A 22,672-nucleotide genomic window follows, 5' to 3' on the forward strand; every position below is an offset into this window, starting at 1 on the left:
TATAGCACAATAATTGGCCCCACAACAGAATTTGTCCATGTTAAACTGAGATTTAAAAACTGAATTGGCAATTTTTGTTTAACTCACCACATTAAAATCTAGATTTTCTTCAACCCATGATTTTGCCTCTTCAAATTCATCTTTCATTTCCATTATAAAAAGTGTATCCAGGGCATCTACTATTGTTGCTCCTTTAATACTACCTGAAAATATCAGAAAAACATTTATTGATTAAAATATTTGACACACATACAAGCAAATTGACCATCCGTGGAAAAGGAGAATACAGAATTTATTAATAATAGTAATAATGAACACAGTCTAAACTTCTTTCAGTAAAAGAGAGTGTAAAAGCTGCATCAAAACCAAACTAACAATAATCACAGGCTATGAATTGATACACTAATCTTTAAAGTTTCTTCTGAACTTGTAGAAAATAATCTCTTAGACATTTCATTTGTGACTGAATTCTCCAGCAACAAAAAGTAGATCTGAAACAAAGGAGCAACACACATATTAATTTGAATGTAATCACATCAAAGTGCACCTGTGCAAAATTTTTAAATATAGTTAGATCTAAAATTATGATAGCTCTAAGAAGCCATTATTCTAAAATGGAATTCACTCTCTTTGAAGGCCTGACTGATCCTAACCTCCCCTTCCACCCACCCACCCCATCTTGACTTTATGATTCATTTCCTTCGAACTCCCTTGACATGAAGACTTTACATTGGTCTTGCATTCATCACTTTCTGCCTTCCATTATAATTACTTGTATGCATCTCTTTTAGCTTGTAAACTTCCTCAGAATGGAAAAGACCTGTCTTCTTCATATGCACATTCCATACTAAGAGACTTAGTATGTTTCGATGCTTAAGAATAATTTAAAAAATCATCAACACGTTAACAAAGAACAAAATAATCTCTTTGACAAAGATTTTGACAAATTTACACAAAACTGAGTTATTAATTATACAAGCAACTTTTATAGGGATAAAAGCAAAAACAGAATTCGATTTTAAAAAGTTATAGGAAACAATGAAAAAACAAAGGCCTCTGAGTCTGCATGAAGCTTCTAAATTTGTCTTCAATTCCTAACTCTCAACACCCATGTTAACTGGTCACTGTGTCCTGAAAACACTACTTTATAAAAACACCTGAAAGCACCTCTGTCACTACTCCAGGTTTGGGCTCTCTTCCAGGTCTGCATCACTGTGATGGACCAACCAGTCTTTCTTCTACTCTGCCTGCTCTCCCTAACTGTTCTTACAATTCTCTTCTTCCCACCTGGAATCAACTTCATATGAATATCTGAACTTCAGACGAATATCTACTGACCCTTCTAATGCTCTGACAACTCACTGTTTACACACAGCTCTTCTGCCCAAGGCCATGAACTCTGCAAAGACTTGTATTGTGTTAACACGGTACTGGAAGGAGAGCCAAACACATGGAAGATCCTGAATAAATGGAAAAGAGGACCACAGACTCTGACCTTAGACACACCTGGGTTCTGCCCCAGCTCAGCCTGTTAGTACGTGGCTCACATGGGCAAGTTATGCTCTGAGCTGCATCTTTCTCATCTATAAAATGTGTATAATAATGAGGTTAAGGGAGATGACACACAAATGGTGCTTAATGCATAATAAATATCAGTTGATTCTGTTGTTTGTTATATGATTTGATACTATTTAACACCTTCAGTTACAGTATAAAAAGTCACATTTTCTATGTGGAATTAAGAAGTGTTGGAATAAGACTCTATCCCCTTCATCCTATTACTTATAGGCAAAATTGTGCAGGATAAAAAAGAATCAAGTGTGAGGAGAATGACAATGGTAGCTCTGTGACCCAAGGAATCCACCTAACACTTCTGTTCCCTACCTTCCTCACGTCACAATGGGATTGCTATTAATACCCACAGTACCAAACATAAAGGGATGCTGTGAGGACAAAATGCAATGAAGCATGCCAACGCAGATAAATGGACATTCAAATAACTGACCATCCATTCTCACTTTCTCTTCCACGGCACAAACAGGAGAAACCCAGAGCTAAAGTTGAGAGTCACCAAGATACAGTGAAGATCACCATGGCAGGCTGGTGATCAATAAAGCTTATCGATAAAGACACAACTTTTACCTGACAAGAAGCAGTTAATGCAGCTGACCAAACGCTCCTCTGCTGGGTATCACCCCAAGGAGCTAAAAATCTTGATGCTGCACCCATAGCCATTAAATGATAATCTTTGGGACTGTTCCCCAGGCATCAGTATTTTTTTTTAAAGGTACTCAAGTGATTCCAATGTAGAGTGCTCTGTCTGAAGGACACACTATGCCCAGTCCTTGCAGATAACTGCAGCAGGTATGTAAGTTTCCTAGGAACATGGCCTGGAGGGGCACACAAACTTTACCACCCACAAGTTCCATCAATCGGAGAAAAGTTACTGTCAGTAAGAAACCAAAGCACATTCTACTCACCAAACAAACTGCTCGAATGGCCTTCTTTTGATATAGGTTTCAGTTCATTTAATCCCCAGGCATAACGTTTATAATTATTCCAAGCATGTTTCATCATCTAAGAAAAAGAAATGAAAATAGGATTATAATTTGAATTTAAGATGTTTTTGCTATGAAATAGATCATTCACTGAGGACCTAAAGGTTAAAGCCTTAAAACTTATCGTTTAGTTAAAAAGATGATAATTAAAAGGGTGACAATGGTATGAATAAACTAGAATACACACACACACACACACACACACACTGTCCCTTTATATTTACAAACGGAGATTTCTTTTTTGAATCCAGAGATATCATTTTCAAAAGTCATTTCCCAGTAACAAAATTTAACTTACCCTTAAAGGATGAACCATTCTTACATTTATCTATTTTATTCTCATGAAAGATTAAATCTGCAAAGACTATATTTAAGATTCTGATTCTTGCACAAGGTTCTTTGTACTTTGTCAACCTCATAGTATATAGACAAATATCCAAGGTTATCACTTTAAACACTTTGATGTATGTTGACCAAGTTAATGTGGAGAAGTCTACAGGAAATAAATGAAACTCTATGGTTATATTTAAATCTGGGGAAACTTCAGCTTGTTTTAATATAATCAATCTTGAATTGTATAGATGTCTGTGTACCTGTATAATAAAGACTGATCCTGTGTATTCCCAATCCAGATTCCTTGTACCAGGAGTATTTTTAAAGCCAAACTTCTCTGTCATACATTATATAAATTATTTTTTATTAATTGTAACAAAATTAATTTGTCTACATATAATGAAAACCAAATTAATTTCTCCTGGCTTACAGATAAAGTTCTGACCTATTGTGCTAGACATTAATTTTAGTAGAAAGTGAATGATTTTTAAGGAGAGAAATTGTTCTAAGAGCCTGTCAAAATAGTTGTATAACCACTGTATAACAGCTGTAGAATTTTTTTTAATGACTCAAAGAATATATATAATTAGTTTTGTATGCATTTCTTAAAGAGGGCTGGGAACTCTTCACCTGTCAGAATTTATTCATGCCATTATTCCCAATCCATTAGCAAAATAATTAAAATATGGACATAACCTAAAAATGTTCTATTCTGGTTCCATATTTTATTTTATTTTATTTTTAAAAAATTTTTTTTCAATGTTTATTTATTTTTGGGACAGAGAGAGACAGAGCATGAACGGGGGAGGGGCAGAGAGAGAGGGAGACACAGAATCGGAAACAGGCTCCAGGCTCCGAGCCATCAGCCCAGAGCCTGACGCGGGGCTCGAACTCACGGACCGCGAGATCGTGACCTGGCTGAAGTCGGACGCTTAACCGACTGCGCCACCCAGGCGCCCCTCTGGTTCCATATTTTAAAATATCTTAAAAAAGCATCACCTAAAGCTGACAAATACTTTATGCGGGCTGTTTATCACCAACATCTTCAGTGAGATCAATACAATTTTATTAATAAGAAAATTCTTCATAAGTCCCTGAACACAATAAATATCTTTTGTTAGCCCATTTGTATACTATCTTCTTATCCCACCACTATCTCTATGAATAATAACTACTAAGAATCTGTACAATTTGCTGGGTGCTCTGCTAAATACTCTATGTTCAGTATTGTACTCGATTCTCATTACAACCCTATGAAATGTTGTATTACTATTGTTTGGTAAAGAAATTGAGGCTTGCAAGTTAAAACCCAAACAACTTTATTCAAAGTCATGACATTTCTCCACAACTGAAGAGCCAGGGTTCATCCCCATGTTGGCCTGACTCCAAAGTCATGGCATTAACCAACATCATCTTCCTTTAATGAGTCAGCAACAGAATCATCCTTTGATGAATCAGACTGTTGATCCTGCAACAATCAATAGAATGTGGACAAGGAAGTATTTTCAAGACTTTTCTCCTTATAATTTTATTGGAAGGTATAATCGATTTAAGGATAAAATAACATGATTTATGATTCCTATAATACCACTGATTAGTCACGTAATCATGGATGAGTCATAGTTTTTACAAGACTTTCTTTGAAGTAATAGGATCATATTCCTCACTGGGTATATGTAAGGATTACATGAGCACAGCCATGATTGCACCTAGTGTATGGCTTTGCACATGGTGGGTAATCACCTGTTTATTGAATTTAAACTTATACTGGAACCAATTAAATTCACATCACAGAAAAAGAAACCAATGCCCCTCTGAAAAGACTAGGAATATGAAGTCCACAAAAACACCTTGAGATTACATCTGAGTTTGATTTGGTTTTCCCATTAAATGTACATTTGGTCAACTTCATTCCTGTAAATTTCCAGACATTTTATAAATTCAAAAGCTTTTGAAATATACCTGATACAAGGACAACAAAAAACTCTACGATGATTTGTTTCAGCTCTGAGTGGAAACCAGTGTCATATACTATTAATGACTCAAAGATGGCATAAATCTCTCCCAGAGAAGATAGATTGTTGCTTTATCAAAAGTTATCATTTATACAATGTACCACTAGTACAGAACTTCCTTGAGTTACCTCTGTAGTGTGTGTGTATGTGTGTATATATATGTGTGTGTGTGTGTGTATGTGTGTGTGTATGTGTATATATGTGTGTGTGTATGTGTGTGTATATATATATGTGTGTATATATATGTATATATATGTGTGTGTGTATGTATGTTTATATATATATATACATATGTATATGTACATATATATATATACATATATATACATACACACACACATATATATATATATATATAAAATCTTTTTTCCCCAAGGGAAAATCTGACACTAATTGCTTGGCTTTCTATATTTCAAAAGTTGCTGTGACATATTTCTCAGAATGGGTTCCTCATCCCATGGGATTTTGAGGAGTTAAAGAGAGAGGAAAAAAAAGAAAACTCTGTGGTCAAAATGCCTTGAATGGAGCATAAAGAGTGGCTTCTCCAAGAACTTATGAAATGAAGAGGAAACACCATATTGTTAAATGATCCCAGTGTTTGATCACCTCTGGAAATGATTTACCAAGTTAAAGCCAAACAGAAGACAACGCGTGTGTGTGTGTGTGTGTGTGTGTGTGTGTGTGTGTATAACAGTGAGCCTGAACTCACAAGTCATATATAAAGTCAACTTTGTAACTAAGGCTCTGACTTATACAAATATCTGGAAACATCAAAATGCTATAGCTTCTAATTTTATAGTATTAAGCCATTAGTCAGCTGAGGGATCTTGGGGATGAAGGCATTTAATCTCTCTAGACTCAGTGAGCTTGTGAGCTGACAGGACAGAAGGTCACTTCCAAAATTCAACTATTAACAAAGAAGTCCATGGACAGGATTAATCTCCATCTTCACATGTTCCTTAATTTTGTTTTATAGTCTTTCATCAATTTAATTAGAGTTCTACAGCTTGACATCCCAAGTAGAAGGATTAAAATAGGCCTAAACTAGAAGTTGATTAGGACTTCAAACACAGTACTGAAGCCCTCATGAAAAAAAAATGAAAGCATACCAAAGATTTATATTTTCCCGAATGTTTATATTTGCATTAGTGAGAGGCACAGCTAACACATGGTGTGAATGGGAACAAACAGAAGAGAACGATACAAAATTCCATCACAGCAATTTATTATCTTGATCCAGAGAAACTGGAATTAAGACATAAAATATCCATAAAAGTAGCTTTATTTCTCCTCGACTCTACTCTTATGGAAGATTCTTCCACTAGCACTTTCTTTTCAATTGGCAACAGAGTTAAGTAATTAGGCAATGTCATTTATTGAGTGTCTGCTCAATAAATGAGTAATAAGATGCTAAAGCACTAGAAGGGGAAGTGTACATGACTCTATCATGCTTATAATCCAATAGGTGATGTATGGAACCTTAACATTATCCATTCGTACATACTCAAAGATGTTTATAAATGTAACAGAAGAAGAGAACTAACATTGTATGTAACTCTGCTATCACAACCAATGATCTGTTTTCCATTTTATGTCCTGACCTAATCAGTGACATGAGAAGCCACAAATAAACAAAAATATGCTTGAATTTCCCCAGGTAAATATAGATTTCATAGCTTATATTTTTGTTGCTAGGAACTACCCTTGAAAATGTTTTTATTTGCTGATGCTTTCACCATATAATCTCAGGTTGTTCAAAATAGATACATTAAAAATCTTTTTGAATATCTCACTGTTTTTGCCAGACAGATCTTATGAAGACTTGGGATTTTTCTGCCTCCTTACAAAAGTCTGCAAGCTCAAGTCTCACTTGTAGCTTTGTCCTGTGTGGTCTTACACAAAATTTCCATCATTTGTACAGTGTAATTGAAGTTAAGTCCCTGGTCTCAGCTGACTGATCCAGGGCCGGTGCCTGACCCAAAGGCAGACAACTAAGGGCTGGCCATGAGCCCTGGAGGTGAGGTGTCCAGATATGAAGCTCTCTGTTAATGGCTGGACCAACCCAATCATCTACTCTACCTACGGAAGTGTAACAGAAATATTCACAGAGAATCCAGAGGCCAGAGTGAGGGAGAAACAGAGAAGTACAAAAATACAAAGAAGAAAAGCCATGAAAAAAGGAGTTCTGAGAACTCTGAGGAGTTCTGAGGGAGATGGAAGGTGAGGAGAGAAAAGCAAGAAGAGGCTGGGAGGCAGACAGGATGCCCCAGGGGAATTAGGTTAGGTCCTGGAGCCACTGCAGAACTACAAACAGTGCTGTTGAATCCTGAATGTTGATGAATTGTTTTCCTCCACTCCATGAGGTGTGGCTCTGCCCACCGAGGCTGTTTACTTACTTTCCCATGTGTCCTTACAGAAAACCCTCTCACTTATTGAAGACATATGTAAGAGAGCGGGCCACAGGTGTAGGCATCTGACAAACTGGGTTCATATCCAATGGCAGCATCATTAATGTGACTCTAAATGAGGCAACTAATCTCTCTGAACCCACTTTCCACACCCATAAAATGTAAAGAAATACAAGTACTAGCCTCACTGGTTACTCTCATGATTAAGTAAAATAATGCATGGAAAGAGCTTAATATATTGCCTGACACACAGTAAGTACATGATAAATTGTAGGCACTATACTTATTTTTATTAAAAACCTAAGTATGTCTCTGATCATTGTAATCTGAAAAAGCATCATACTTTTTCCTAGTAACATGTACAAATAGGAGGGGGCAAATATACATAAAACCAGGCAAACTTATTTAGTACACAAACTATAAATATACACACTTAAAAATATATACAACTATTTGATATCCAAAAGGTAGAAGAGACAATGAGAACCTTTTCTACAAAGGGTCTTTTCCAGATGTAGACAGTATGGGTCAATTTTAGTTCTGAAGGTTCTTGTGCCTGGTTTCTTGAAATGTTAGTTGTGCCCGGTCTGCTTGTGTAGGGGGTTTTCTTGAGGGATGTGGGGGCTAATCTAGGGCATCGATATGCCCACAATAAACAGTAATGCACAATAAGCTTTACTGCGTGCTGCCTGGACTGGGCTCATGGAAGATGGAAGTCCCTCACAGCAAGAGACTGTCCAGAGGCTTAAGGAAAAGAGGCCAGCCTCCTGAAAGGAAGGACGGCAAGGGAACTCCCAGGAGAAAGGGAGCTTACGTGCTAAGTGACTTCACTCAGAAGCATGGGAGGAAGTCTGTGGGTGAAAGAACTCCAGAAGGCAGTAGCAGCCTGGGGTATTAAAACCACAAGGCCCTCTCTTATCAATGGTCAGCAGATGCTGGGTAAGGTTTCATAGAGTATATAAAGCAGGCAGGCTCTAAATGGCTAAAACTCTGCTTGTTTGTTTTAAATAATAGCATGTGTAAAAACCTGAATTTAGTGTCAGTGGGCTATTGAGCTAACAATATTTCAGACTACAGTGGACACATGAACAACTCAGAGGCCATCTCTGGCTCATTTATGTGACAGCTTGCCATGTGGTACTTAAGGGAAGAAACTGTAATCCAGTGACACTCACATTCCCCCTGTTCTAGAGGACACGAAGGGCTATGTTTGGTTGAGGTGAGGTCTAGGGTGTGAGGTCAATCAACCTCACTGATTGTTAGCTCTTAAGATTATACTTACAGTTGATGTTTTGAAAAACATGGATTTTAAAGCTGGACAGTAGATTCCACCAAACTTTGCCTGAAATAACTTGATTGTCCCATGAAAGTAACTTCTGGAACTTTCAGATAAAATCTCAACACAGAAAATTTTGGGGATCACTTTATCCACCTTCCTTCTTTTAATCTTTGTGGACTGGAAAGTGGAAGGAGGAAAAGATAAAAAGTAACTTCAGGGAATTAAGTCACAGCTTCTCGAAAACCCATTCTTATCCACTGGAGAAGAATCTCTAGATGTGGGAACACGAGACAACAATCTACCCACACCTTCCTCTTATCTAAAGCTACACCTGCCTACATTTCCCTGTGAGAATGAAGGCTGAAAGGACCACAAGGAGCACCAGACCAGGGTGAGACTTGGTGCTGAGGCAGCTGTGGAAGCAAAGCAGGCAGGCTTCCACCAGCAAAGACAGAGCCCTGCTACCTGACTCGGACCTCACAAACCCTGTTTTCTCATCTTTAAATAACAATAGTCAGTTGTAACAAAGGTACCACTGTGGTACAGGGCGTTAATAGTAGGGTATGTTGGGGCACGGATAAATGGGAACTCTCTATATTTTCCACTCTATTTTGCTCTGAAAAAAAAAAAAAACTGCTCTAAAAAATAAAGCATATATTTAAGAAAAGAATAACGTTACCTTCCTTACAGCATGGTCAAGAGATCAAATTGGATAATGCACCTGGCTGATAGGAGACGTCTAATGAATATTGCTGGCCTCTAGCCACACTACCTCCTCATTGCCCTCCCAGGCCACAAGAATTAGAGATAAGGGAGAACAGCCTGAAAAAAGAGGAAACTCAGCTACACTCGGAGTAGGCAAGGCAATTGAGGGAGAAGTGAATTAACAGGATAGAAAAGGAAAGAGGCCAATGTCACCCAGAGGTGACAGAATGCAGAGCTTGGTATGTATGACAGGATTCACAGAGACCGCAGGCCTGGAGTCTGACACAATTACAGTGTTTAGCATCCTCTCACTAACAGGCATCAAGATGCACTGAAGACAGTCCTAGGAATGATGCTCCTCCTGACACAGTTCTTCACTGAGCAAGGCCCGAGTCCAGTAACCTTCTATCTGTCATTGCCCAGCATGAAGAAAAACCCTCCTAGCTATGACAGTTTCCAATTTTACCCCATATCAAATTAAAACATTCACTCATGAGCCTTGCTCAATTTATCTCTTTCAAATACTGAAATATATTAGTTCTCTCTCCCTTTCTCCAAGGCTGCTAAGGTGTTCTGTTTCCAAGATTCCTTTTCCAAATGTTACAATGACAATTACTACTTATGGAGTACTTTTGGTGCCATGATGTGAATTATAAGTGAGGATAGAGTAGGATGCCAGACTTAGGAAATAAGAAGATTCCATGTGACACACTTACATAAAATATATATACTTAGGTTTACCTGACATGCAAATTTAACAGAGTCCTGTATTTCATCCAGAAACCCTGAGATAGAGGGAGAGAACCATTCAATGGCTGCTTCTGTGTCCAGGGCCAGGTCCCTGGCTTGTGTCCTGCCTTGCCTTGGCCCTGAAAGAGGGACTAAAAACTCATGGGCCAGATAGAAACAGAATGGCCAGGTCTAGAGCAACTGGAAATGACAGGGAATGTGGTAAAACAAGAGTGAAAGCCCTGACTAAAGCCATTTATAAAAATTGCTCAAAAAAAAAACTAAGCTTGCTTTTAAGGTTTTGAGCCAGATTTTCCAGAGCTCTAGAAAAAAAAAAATAGTATGCTAGCTAAGGGGAAAAAAAATCTGTGAGGCACAGATAGCCCACAGACAGCAGTTTGCAATGCAGTCCCTGGTTTGTAGGCACATGTCTAAACACCGCTCTGTGTTTAGGTCTGTGGGCATGTTGTTTACCCACATGCCCTCAATGGGCAGCTCCATGGCACAGGCTGCCCTCACTGCCTGCTCTTGGACTGTCCTGACCTCACCTTCGCTGCCGTCTCTTTGCCAAGAATTAGTGGAATTAGCAAGGTCTTGAGACCTGAGATGTGTAAACCATAATGCATACACTTCTCAGCAATTCTCTTCTGCCAGATTTCACATTTTAGAAAGCATTTAGAATTCTAAATGCTCTGTTTTACAAATGAAACTGCAGGAGCTGAAAAGGAGAAAGTGGCTTAACTTTGTCAATCATCTACCACAAGGCACCTTGAGGGGAACTTGATAACAATTTACCTCACAATGTCCCTCTGGGGTATGAGTACCCCATTTTACAGATGAGAATGCTGAGGCCAAGCACAGAGCAGAGGAGCAGCAAGGCTATAAACTCGCCAGTTCTCATTCTTGCCACTACAACATTTAAGAGAGCCTCAACTTTTTTTTTTTTTTTTTTTTCTGCTTGTCAACCTTAAGACAACTCTCCCACTGCTCCAGGCACACAGGGCAGCCCTATCTGGGGTCTAAGGAGACACGGCCAGGCCTGGCACCAAATGGCATTCACCAAATCAAACCGGGTTTGTGAGTCAGCTCAAGGAAAGAAGCTTAAAGCACTGCCTCTCCCCGCCTGCCTTGCATCCTTCATGATCTTCCTTTCCCTCTATATCAGGGCTCCCTCCACCTTATCCCTGCTCTTGTCCTCCTAGTGCTGGGGGCTAACTGCGTAGAGAAGATGGCCGCCATGCTTGTCACTGGATTTAGGGAGAACTGTGGATCCCTCTCCTTCACACCAAGCAGCAGACTGTACCTACACCTGCTCCTTTCAGCTCCACTAGTTCCTGAGCTTTATCACCACCACTTGGGCTACTGTGGCCAGTTTTTCTTCGCTCCTTTTCTTTCTTGTCTCTGTGTGAACAATTTGCTTGTTACAGAGTACTTGAAGCTGCCTCTTAACCACAGAGTGGATATATATGTGTGCATATTTTCTTCACAGTTAGATGTCCTGAGTTCTCCCACAGCCAATTTTAGTATACCTATTTTTTTAAGACAGCAGGAGATACATAAAGGAGGAGTAATTATTTAATGCTATTGTATGAACCCCAGTGGGCCACTGAGCATTAATTCCCCAGTGAACTGAAAGAGTGGTTAGCAATAGCAATCTCTTTAGAAAGAGTCAGAATGCCTGATAAAGCCAGTTTTAAAAAATGAGAATTCTAGTTAATCGCCACTTGTGAGGACGGATTGTCCTTTTTCTAAGAAGTATCCCATTCCCTAAGAAAGAGCCAGTTTTTCTAGATCCAGCTCAGGGAACTCGATCATATGCTTTTTAATGGTTCTCCTTCTTTGTGACCAAAATTCTACATTATTTTATAAAACTTCTGTGCAGTTATCGAGTGGAAGAGGATACAGGGCAAAGAAACAAAAACCCTCAAACCAAAAAAAAGAACCCCCAAACTTGACTAAACGTTCAATACATGTCTCTAAAATATTCTAAGGGACAGTACATTAGCATCTCAAAAGTTAGAGGTTAGCAGGTGCCTGGGTGGGTCATTTGGTAAGCATCTGACTTTGGCTCAGGTCAGGTTCTTGGGTTCAAGCCACACCTCAGGCTCTGTGCAGACAGCTCAGAGCCTGGAGCCTGCTTTGGATTCTGTGTCTCCCTCACTCTGCCCTTCCCCTGGTCTTGCTCCATCTCTCTCTGTCTCTCAAAAATAAATAAACGTAAAAAAAAAAAAAAACAACATAAAAAAAAGTTGGAGGCTAAGAAAAGGTTTGTTGACATGTGAATATCTAGTACCTTCCTTTTTTGGAAAGAAGCACTATTACTGAGATTACTGAGAAGGTTTTCTACATCAATGAGCTCTGCATCAGCCCAGGGCCTATCACTTGCAGTTATTTCCTCATCAAAAATATCTGTCTTGTGGTTAATGTCTATGGTCTCTTAACACGGAAGTTGTCACTCAAGTTCAAAGGTTCAACCTCAGGGTTTTGGGTCTGTCTGATTGGTTTTTAATTGACCTAAAATTGCATTCATTAGATTACCCCTGCTAAGACCTCTGTGGTCAATGGGACACCAGCCGATCTTCCCTGCTTGGTCCCCAGGCAAAGAGTTGGTAAGGGTTTTCCAAACTGGGAAGCATCAGCAGCTACAGAACTTTGCTAGCCATCAAGACAAACTGGTATCCCCTGCTGGGATATCACGAAGCTCTCTTTATTCTAAGATGGAGATCTGAAATATTATTCCATAGAAAACAAATACTATTCTCATGGAGTGTCTCATCTCAAAAGATTTTTTAAAGTTTCAATATTTGTTGTTTTTTTTTTTTAATTTGTTAACGTTTATTTATTTTTGAGACAGAGAGAGACAGAGCATGAACAGGGGAGGGTCAGAGAGAGAGGGAGACACAGAATCTGAAACAGGCTCCAGGCTCTGAGCTGTCGGCACAGAGCCCGACGCGGGGCTTGAACTCACGGACCGCGAGATCGTGACCTGAGCCGAAGTCAGACGCTCAACCGACTGAGCCACCCAGGCGCCCCCAAGTTTCAATATTTGTAATAAAAAAGCAAGTCCAAACATGTTTTTAACTCATGCATGTCATTCTACAGTTTCAAATTTTCACTGCATTTACCTTTTTGCATTAGTGACACAATGATTTTTTCAAACTGACATACACTCTCTTCAAGGGATTTGTTTATGGGTTTGTCAAGTTCATAAAGACGGATAACCTTTTATTTGTTATTTAATATTCCTTTTTTAAACTTTACAAATACCATGAGTTAGAACATAATTCATGATAAATGAAAAAAATTAGCTTTAATTTTATATAAAAATGGGCAAAAATCAGATATTTATTTTTTTTAGTATATTATTTTCTTATTTTTTAAGTAAACAAACTAGCCCTAGATGTCAAGCCCTGTTCTGCTTCAGCTAGCAAGAGGGTTACAGGGCACAGGTGTTTCCTTTTTTTTCTTTTGTGTGTATATTCTTTAAAGAGACTTTATCTCTAAAAAATTTTTTAATGTTTATTTATTTTTGAGTGACACAGAGAGAGAGAGAGACAGACAGACAGACACAGAGCACGAGCAGGGGAAGGGCAGAGAGAGAGGGAGACACAGAATCTGGAGCAGGCTCCAGGCTCTGAGCAAGTGGTCAGCACAGAGCCAGAAGCAGGGCTCGAACCCACAGACTGCAATATCCTGACCCGAGATGAAGTTGGACACCTAGCCAACTGAGCCACCCAGGAGCCTTGAGAGTTTATTTTTTAGAGCAGTTTTAGATTCACGGTGAGATTGATCAGAAAGTACAGAGATTTTCCATATACCTCCCTTGCCTGAACACCATACAACCATGCCCACTATCAATATCACGTGCCAGCATGGGACATCTGCTGTTATCAATGAACCTACATGACATATCATAATTACCCAAAGTCCGTGGGTTTTGACAAATGCATAATGACTTGTATCCCCTGCTCTAGTGTCATACAGAAGAGTTTCACTGCCGTTAAATCCTCTGTGCTCCCGCCATTCATCCCTACCCTCCACCCAACTCCTGAAAACCACTTATCGTTTTACTGTCTCCCCAGTTTTTCCTTGTCCAAAATTTCACATAGTTGGAATTATATAGTATAAGCCTTTTCAGATTGGCCTCTTTCACTTGGTAAATATATATTTAAGGTTCCTCCATATCTGAATTTTCATGGCTTCATAGCTTATTTCATTTTTGACTGAATAATATTCTATTGTCTAGATGTATCATAGTTTATTTATCCATTCAGCTTCTGAAGGATATCTTGATTGCTTCCAAGTTTTGGCAATTACAAATAAAGTTGCCATCAAAAAGAAAGTGGCAGGGCACAGTTGTTTTCAAATTAAAACCAGCTAAAGCATTACAAACTGTAATTTTGTAAGTTACTATTATTTGAAGTTAGAATTCATAAAAAATGTATTAGTTATAAGGGTCACATGGTATAAGAAAATAATTTTTAAACCTTCTGAAATGATTATCCTTAAAATTTGACCATTGTTAATACTTGGGATGCCCATTACCATTCCAGAATCCATGATGTCATATGATTCTGAAAGTAATCCTTCTATATTCTGGAGGTAACAGTTTTAGACACTACTATCTGGGCACAGCAATAATAAAAATGTTGTATTAAAAGGCATTATAAGTTACTTGTGAAAAGTAGTATTTATATATACTAAATATCAGAAGTGCTGGTTCCTAATATACTCTTGGGGTAGCAACTAGTGATTCTATAAGACACTATCCATAATTGGTGTGTCACATAAGGCACTTTGTTATCATCCTTAATAATAGAACCAGCATTTACTGAACACTTCTATGCCAGGAAATATGTGAAGCACCTACATACTCTCTCAGTGCCTCATAACAACCCTGCAAGAAGATAGTCAGTCTCCTGACTGAGATTCTCATTGCACAGATGAAGAAATCAATAGGTTATGTAATTTTTGCAGGGTCAGGCCTCTGATGAGTGGTAGAGGTTGGCTCTCAATTTGGGCTGACTCTGAAGCCTATGACATACTGACTTGTACACTGTCCTGAGGTAAACATATGACCCATGCAATCTGGGGACTTTGCCTTCCAAATAAACTTCCAAAAAACTATTAACTCATGTGTCACTGATAGACATCTTTGTATGTTTTCTATTACCTATTTAATTATTCTAGAGAAATTAAACTTTTTAATAAAGACTTTCAGAAACATGACATGCAAAACCACCTTTTAATTTTTCTATTTTTGAAAACCTTGCTGGTATAGAGGAGCAACATTAACTATATTGGTAGATTAAAGAATTGAAATGAAAATGAGACTACCTCTTGCTTCTAGTGCCCTGTAGGATAAAGATGTCTTACATACAATGAAAAAGAATTTTGCTTTACATTAATTTTAACATCTAAAATTTCCTTCCTTTGAAAAATGTTAGTTTGTGTTTATTTGGACACCCTATAGTGTTAGCTCATTTTGTTCTTGGTTTCACAGTAGATGACATTTTATCACCAATCGAACACCCTAATAATTTTGTTTTGTGGCTACTGAAAAAAGACATCTTGCTCAAAATGTATTTAAATGTCAGTAGCACTCTATAAATTGCTCCTAAATTGGCAGCATCAGAGTTCTCACTAAACACCTTCATTAAAAAAAAAAAAGTAAAGAGATACTGATTATTTTTCAGTGCTCTTTCTACTAGCTTCTTTTAGACTTTTACTATTACTGAAGATGGAAAACAATTATCTTGGACTGTAAGTGATATGATTTTTAAAGTAAGCATTAACATCTCATACGCTTGTATTATCACCAGTCTATAAACTATGATTCTCTATGGGCAGAAGATCATCTGAAATGTTTTGTAAGTGATGGCAAGTATTTCCTGGGCTTGAAAATGCATACTCTAACCATTCTGTGAAAGCTTGAAAATCTGACAAAGCCTGGGTTTGGTTTTTTTTTTTCCCCCCGAATGGTAGAAAAAGATAATAATCATTCTTTCTGTTGCAGGATGGCAAGTGCCCAGAATTAAATATATGCCAAATTCAGTGACCTGTTAAAGTAGACTGCATTGCTTAGTATTAGCTTTGGGTACAAATGACTTCCAATTTTCTTCAGCTGTTTTACAGCTTAAAAAGCAGGCAAAGACCTTTATAAATCTAAGAAGAAGGGAAAAAAAGATGCCAAGCTTATTAGCAGAAGTCAAATTATTTTACTGTTTAAAAAGATGACACAAAGATGAAAAACAATAATAAAAATGGGGAAAAATGAATATATATTCTACATATTGCAGATAACATAGGTTGGTTTAACCACACCCAAGTCTCCTTCTCTCTTGCTTGTCTCCAGAACATAAGATATGAAAGCCAAATGTGTGCTTTCCTAGCCTCTCCACAGCTAGAGGTGGCTATGTGACAAAGTTCTGACAAGTGAGATATTTGCCGACGTCTGTTGGTAGTTCTGCTTTACCTCTTCTTTCTGCCCTAAATGAAGGCAAGATGTGGGTAGATGAGCTGTCAGAGTGGCCACTCTGCTACCATAAATGAGTGTGAACTCAGAAGCACCGCAGAGGCATCATTCTGATGGAATGGACAACCATGGCCTGCCCTTCAGCTATAAGTTGAAACTAAGGTTATTTTTTTTTTAAATTTTTTTTTCCCAACGTTTATTTATTTTTGGGACAGAGAGAGACAGAGCATGAACGGGCGAGGGGCAGAGAGAGAGGGAGACACAGAATCGGAAACAGGCTCCAGGCTCTGAGCCATCAGCCCAGAGCCCGACGCGGGGCTCGAACTCACGGACCGCGAGATCGTGACCTGGCTGAAGTTGGACGCTTAACCGACTGTGCCACCCAGGCGCCCCGAAACTAAGGTTATTGCTACTTAACTCATAGACCAAACACCACTAATGAATTTGACGTTTGAGTAGCTCTCCTTTGGTTGTTTTTTGAGTGATCAGATCAGAACTGGACTTACGCCATACCTCCAGTTAGGGGAAACAGGAAGTTTTTCTTTGCATTATTTACTTTCACAATATTGTTTGCTAGCTGAAACTACTCCAAAGGTTTGATCCGAATAGTTGCAAAATAATAAATAATACAATTTATCAAAGAAATTATGGTACCGGAGTCCTCTGTCCAAGCTTTAAATGGCTGATGTGTTGCAGGGGTTATGGGGAGAGCCATAAGTGGTTAAAAAAATAATAGGTATGTAATCAGGGTTTCTGGATTCACCTAGAAAACAGTAACTTTATTGAAGAATGTGAGTTTTTTTCCTCCACCTTGCTCGAAAAAAGGAAAATATTTCTTCTAAGTGGAATAAATTATTCAAGTAAGTAGTGCCGTTAAAGATGACTATGTTATATTTTTGAATGAAAATCTCAAATATTAGTTAAGGTATCTTCTATAATAGAATTTATCACAGTGCTGGTAAAAACTGAATTACTCTAATATTTGCATCCCATTATTGTTAACTATATTACATAGCTTAAGCTATCTGAAAAGGCCTCTGGTTAAAAAAAAAAAAAAAACATGTAAAAGGTATTTTTACTTAATACTATGCTTCCTGTTAGTAAAACTAGTCACACTAGTTGAAATATTTGTTGTCTACTTTTATAGAGTTACACAGCTGAGTTATAATTTCTTTTTCTTAATGTAAAATTGCTCTTCCTCAAATATGTCTATATATTTATATGTACAAGAATACAACTTTTCCTATGTTTTATTATAACGACACCAAATCTGGTTTAAAAAGGTCAGTATACTTGTGATCTTCAACTATCAATTTCCATATAAACTGACTTTCTTCTACCATGTATTTTCTTCTCATTGTTTGTACAATATTAGAATTCCATATCCTTCGTTTCTGGAAACGAGACTGTTGTTCCAAATAGAGAAGTATGACCTTCTACAGTTGACAGAAAATACCTTCCAAGCACTGAATATAAAATACTGTCCTTGGCTTAGGACTCTTTAACTTGATTTAAAATATCCTTGTTTAAAATGTTCCTCAGAACTAGCAGAATATTTTGCCTTCTCCCAGGATGCTCTGTCAGTATTTAAGAGGAATCTGTCCATCCTACCTGCTTCCTTAGCCCTGTCTTAGAAGATGGATGCCCTTCCAGCAACTAATTACTCACCTTTGAATTCACCGACAAAGATCCAAGGTCCTGATCTAATGGATCAAATGCATGGCCTGTAAATGTTTATCTTTGTTTGCCCAGGAAAGAAGCTGGGCAAAGGTGAGGGTGTCAGAGTGGCCTCGGGTGCGACTGCCTGCCTGTTCCAGTACTGGACTTTACAGACTCCAATTCCAACTCCATTCCCACCTGTTGCTCTGTGCCCAGCTGAACTGTTCATTCCTTCCACAAACATCTGAGCATCTACAGCTACGTGGTCAACACTACATTCCATTCCTATCCACCAGTGGCTAAACTTTACACAGCTGTATGTCCATGACTCTTATCGGTGTTACTAAGAGCTTCAATTCTGATTCCACTTCTGCTTTTTCTCCTTTCTCTGACTTGGATCTTTGGGTACTGGGCTCTGTTCCACTCAAATCCATGATTACCACGATATACTTCGCTGATATTCTTTGCAACCCAGACTCATGCCTCAACTCTATTCTCAGGATTATTGGTAACCATCCCTTGTAAAGGAACTGCCTTCCTAGCATGCATGGTCTCTAGTCTGTGGGCCCCATTAGCCATTGGCCTGGTCCACCAAATAAAATGCCACGATACATGTACAGTTCCACAAGACTAGAAGCACAATGCTGTGATGGTTGCCACTGAGATAATCCAATTTACAAGTTTTTTCTATAGAGTAACATATTTAAATGCTGATTCATTATAATTCAATGTATCCTCCCCTATTTCAAGTCATTCCTGATAGAGAAACTTAGGCATTCCTCCACATTTCACTAGTAAAGCTAATAGTTTTGCTATAATGAAGTAGCAAAGTAAAGCTAAGAGTTTTTCCAAAATGTCTTCAGCACAAGACTTTAAATAATGAAGTGGCAAAATAAGATTTGGGTAATAGTCATTTCAAAATTGAAGGGGGGCTTTAACTAGTTTTCAACTATTATGTAGCTTGATTTTTAACACGGTGCTCAAGGGTGTAACCAAGTCTACAGTGAGGTAGCTGCTGACAGATAAGGGTCTCTATTCTAACAGCCTGAGATCATAGGAAACAAGCTGGACTTTGTCCAAACCCTTGAAAGATGCCAATTATACTTAAATCCAATTCCTCTTAATCATGAAGTCTGTGAAGAAGTAGTTATCACTGTTCCACCACTTCTAGAAAGTGCCACAAAAATGAACCTGTGAAGTTTAACAAAAGACCACATTAAAAAATGTAATTCTGTTGTTATCTGTTTTTCCCAGTTTCTAGCCCTGACGACAAAGTACAGCTGATATGGTTTGTATGGAAAATGTTTTGTTTGCTCCTTTTAAATGAAGTGCCTGGGTGTTTCTCTTTGTACCTGTAGATTCAAAGTTGTAATATAATGACCCAAAAAGGATGGAGTAGATGTCATCCTCACTTCAGCAAATACTTCCTTTTTGCTGACATTTGTAAAAACCAAGAATTTGTTAGCTACAAGAAAAATATATTTCCATTATAACATGATCGCAATCATGTATTTTACCAATACTTAGCAACTGTCTCATGTAACATGAAATCCATTATTAAGTATTTTTGAGTACCTAATTGGTGCTCAGCATGTCAGTTTCCTTCTGCTTTAGCCACAACAATTCAGATCTGCAAGCTATTGCTGCGTTTGTGTCTTCTGGTTATGTTTCTCCACGTACAAAACACAGTGGAAGATATGGGAATGTACCCAGATTCTTTTCTTTCCCTCCCAGGATGTCAGGCTAATCAGCTCTCTGTACCCAGTGGTAATTCAGGTATTGATGACTAACTGACCCAAACATCAGAAGGACAAATTCTGAGACAAATGGATAATGAGAAAGACAACTCAATTAGTTAAACTTGAGACCGAGGTGACAGGGGAGAGGGATGATAGCGAGAAAAAAGTAATTGGAGAATATTCTAAATCATTACTTATGTATAAGAAGGGAATGGGAGGGAATGAAAACAGCAAATACACAAGCCTTATATAATAGAAATAAAAATGACACTGGTAAAATCATTTCAGGGTTTCCAAACAATACACTACAATAAAGGTAAATTCAAAATAGGTAACTACAATGGGTACTTATCTTGCCTATTACTGAGTTTCAATGTAAATTGCAACATCAAATCCCCAAACTCAAATAATTTCCTTCCTAAGATCTCCAGAAGAAAGCTCACTGGAAAATTAGGAAATGAAGAAAATTAAAAATTTCACCCAATTTTTCACAGGAACCGAGTATTTCTAAACCCCAATTGTGTATTGTAGGGGTTAAGCACACCCTTGTAGAATCTGTTACATATAAAAATAGATACACAAAGGTTTGTCTTTTTAACACCAGAAAATGTTTTCTCTATTTTACTGTAAACCCAGAGCCCCATGTCTGTCAGGCATGAGTATCTTCAGTGTTAAAAGTCACTAATTAAATGTGATTATCTTATTTGCAAATGAAGTTGCTACTAAAACCATAAAAGGGCACTGGTTTAAAACATGGTTTCTTAACCTCAGCACTGTTGACATTTTGGGTAGATAATTCTTTGCTGTAGGAGTTGTCCTGTGCTCTGCTGGAAGTTTATCAGTATCCCTAGTCTCTACGCATCAGATGCTCTGTAGCACATATCCCCAGATGCGATAGCCAATATCTCCAGACATTGCCAACTGTCTCCTGGCAAAGGCTGCAGGAGGGCAAAATAGCCCCAGTTGAGAAACAATGGTTGAAACAAATGGTTAAATTAAAATAATCATCCTAATACTTTTTTAGCACTATGAACTAGGCACAATTCAACTTAATCCTCAATAACAATTCTTCTGAGGTAGAGCCTATTTTAACCCCTATTTTGCAGATGAGGAAACTGAAGTACAGAAAGGTGAAGTTACTGCCCAAGGTCACTGGACACATAAGTGGCAGAGAGGGAAGTCAAACCTAAGGAGTCTGGCTCCTAATTTCCACATGATAGCTGCGATGACATAGGGAGAACAAACACAACTTACAATTATTTCTCATTCAAGATTTTTAGTAGTCTTATAATATCAGACACCTTACATACCCCTAGTGAGTTCAGAATAGTGATTAGTAAAACAGGAACAATAATGAGATAAAATAAGATAACTTATCAAAAGCAGTTAGGAAAGCCTCAAAAAAAAAGTTCTAAGAATAATGAATAGAATATTCTTATTTATTCACACTCTTTACATGTGGATGTATCTTTGGTGTCTCTTCCCTGTTTATATGCATATAGCAATTAGAATCGGTTACACAGAGAAACTACTAAAAAATGCTGCTTCTGCTTTGGATTATCCCTACCAGTAATCTGAAGCACGAAGTACCTCCTTAGTAACAGCCTGATTGGATGATCATAAACCATAGCAACAGGCCACACGATTCGCCAGTGGCTGTTGAGTAGCTCTTGTATATGGGCTGCACCAGGCTTCCCAGACCGCACACACATAGTATCCACAAGTAGTAGGTAGAAATCCCCCCAAAGATGTCCGCTCCCTAATCTAGGTACCAGTGAAATGTAATTTTACAAGGCAAAAGGACAGTTTGCAGACGTAATGAAAGTTACACCTAATTATCCAAGGACAGGTAAGGTAACCTTAAGACACAGAGAGAAGCCTGGATTATCAAGGTGGAGCCAATCTACTCACCTGAGGCCTTGAAAACAGACAATGTTCTTTAACTGGAGGCAGAAGAGAGGCAGCAGAAGGGAGACTGAGAGATTTAGCTGAGCAGCACTCAGTGAGGTGTTGTCGGTTTGAAAATGGGAGAGGCACTGTGAACATGAATACAGGCAGCCTTGAAGAGCTGAGAGGCTCCCAGCTAACAGCCAGTAAGGGCACTGGGACCTCAGCCCTGCTGTTGCAAGGAACTGAATTTTGCCAACAAGCTGAATGAACCTCTAAGTGGATTCTCAACCAGAGCCTCCAGGTAAGAGACCAGGCCACCCAGTGCAGAGACATCAAAGAAACCCACTCACTCTGACCTAAGGAACTGTGAGACATTAATTTTATATAGTTTTCAGCTTCTACGTTTGTGTAATTTGTTACAGCAACTACAGAAAACTAACAGAGCATGCAACATGCCTGAACAAGGAAGAACAGTAACTTACCCACTGCCACAGCATAAATTATCAAGTGGCAGACAAAGATTTAGAAACCCAGTCTTTCAACCCCCAAACTATTTCTTTAAATGATAAATATCTGCACCATCCTGGAAGCAAATGGTTTTGCCTCCATTTACTCGCAGGCTCCTCACAACAGCCATGAAAGCATTTTACAGATGAGAAAGGCTCAAAGACATTGTGTACTTACACAGGGTTAGACTGTTAATAAGTGACAAAGCCATGAGATCTTTTATCTCTTTGCCTTTGCATGTGCTGCCTTTAACAGTGAATGTGTAGTAAATATAAAGGATTAAACAAAGCAAGCCATAAAAGCGCTGAAAGACAAACAATTTTCTGCTGAAGGGAAACAGGTAAGAATTTGTGGAACTAATAAGATTTAAGTTGG

At 38.3% G+C, this 22,672-nt stretch overlaps 1 protein-coding gene across 1 annotated transcript in view; it reads right to left on the minus strand.

Moving 5' to 3' along the window:
- MAN1A1 (mannosidase alpha class 1A member 1) overlaps positions 1 to 22,672 on the minus strand; it is a 173,508-nt gene that overhangs the window by 130,225 nt on the left and 20,611 nt on the right. Inside the window, exons 2-3 of the mRNA XM_040474511.1 lie at positions 2,481 to 2,577; positions 88 to 203 (exon numbers count right to left, since the gene is read on the minus strand). Coding sequence (XP_040330445.1) covers positions 88 to 203; positions 2,481 to 2,577 — 213 coding nt within the window. The remainder of the gene's footprint in view (positions 1 to 87; positions 204 to 2,480; positions 2,578 to 22,672) is intronic.

This window comes from Herpailurus yagouaroundi, unplaced genomic scaffold (assembly GCF_014898765.1).
Source record: "Herpailurus yagouaroundi ecotype Mexico unplaced genomic scaffold, PumYag 139, whole genome shotgun sequence".
NCBI classification, from domain to species: Eukaryota; Metazoa; Chordata; class Mammalia; order Carnivora; family Felidae; genus Herpailurus; species Herpailurus yagouaroundi.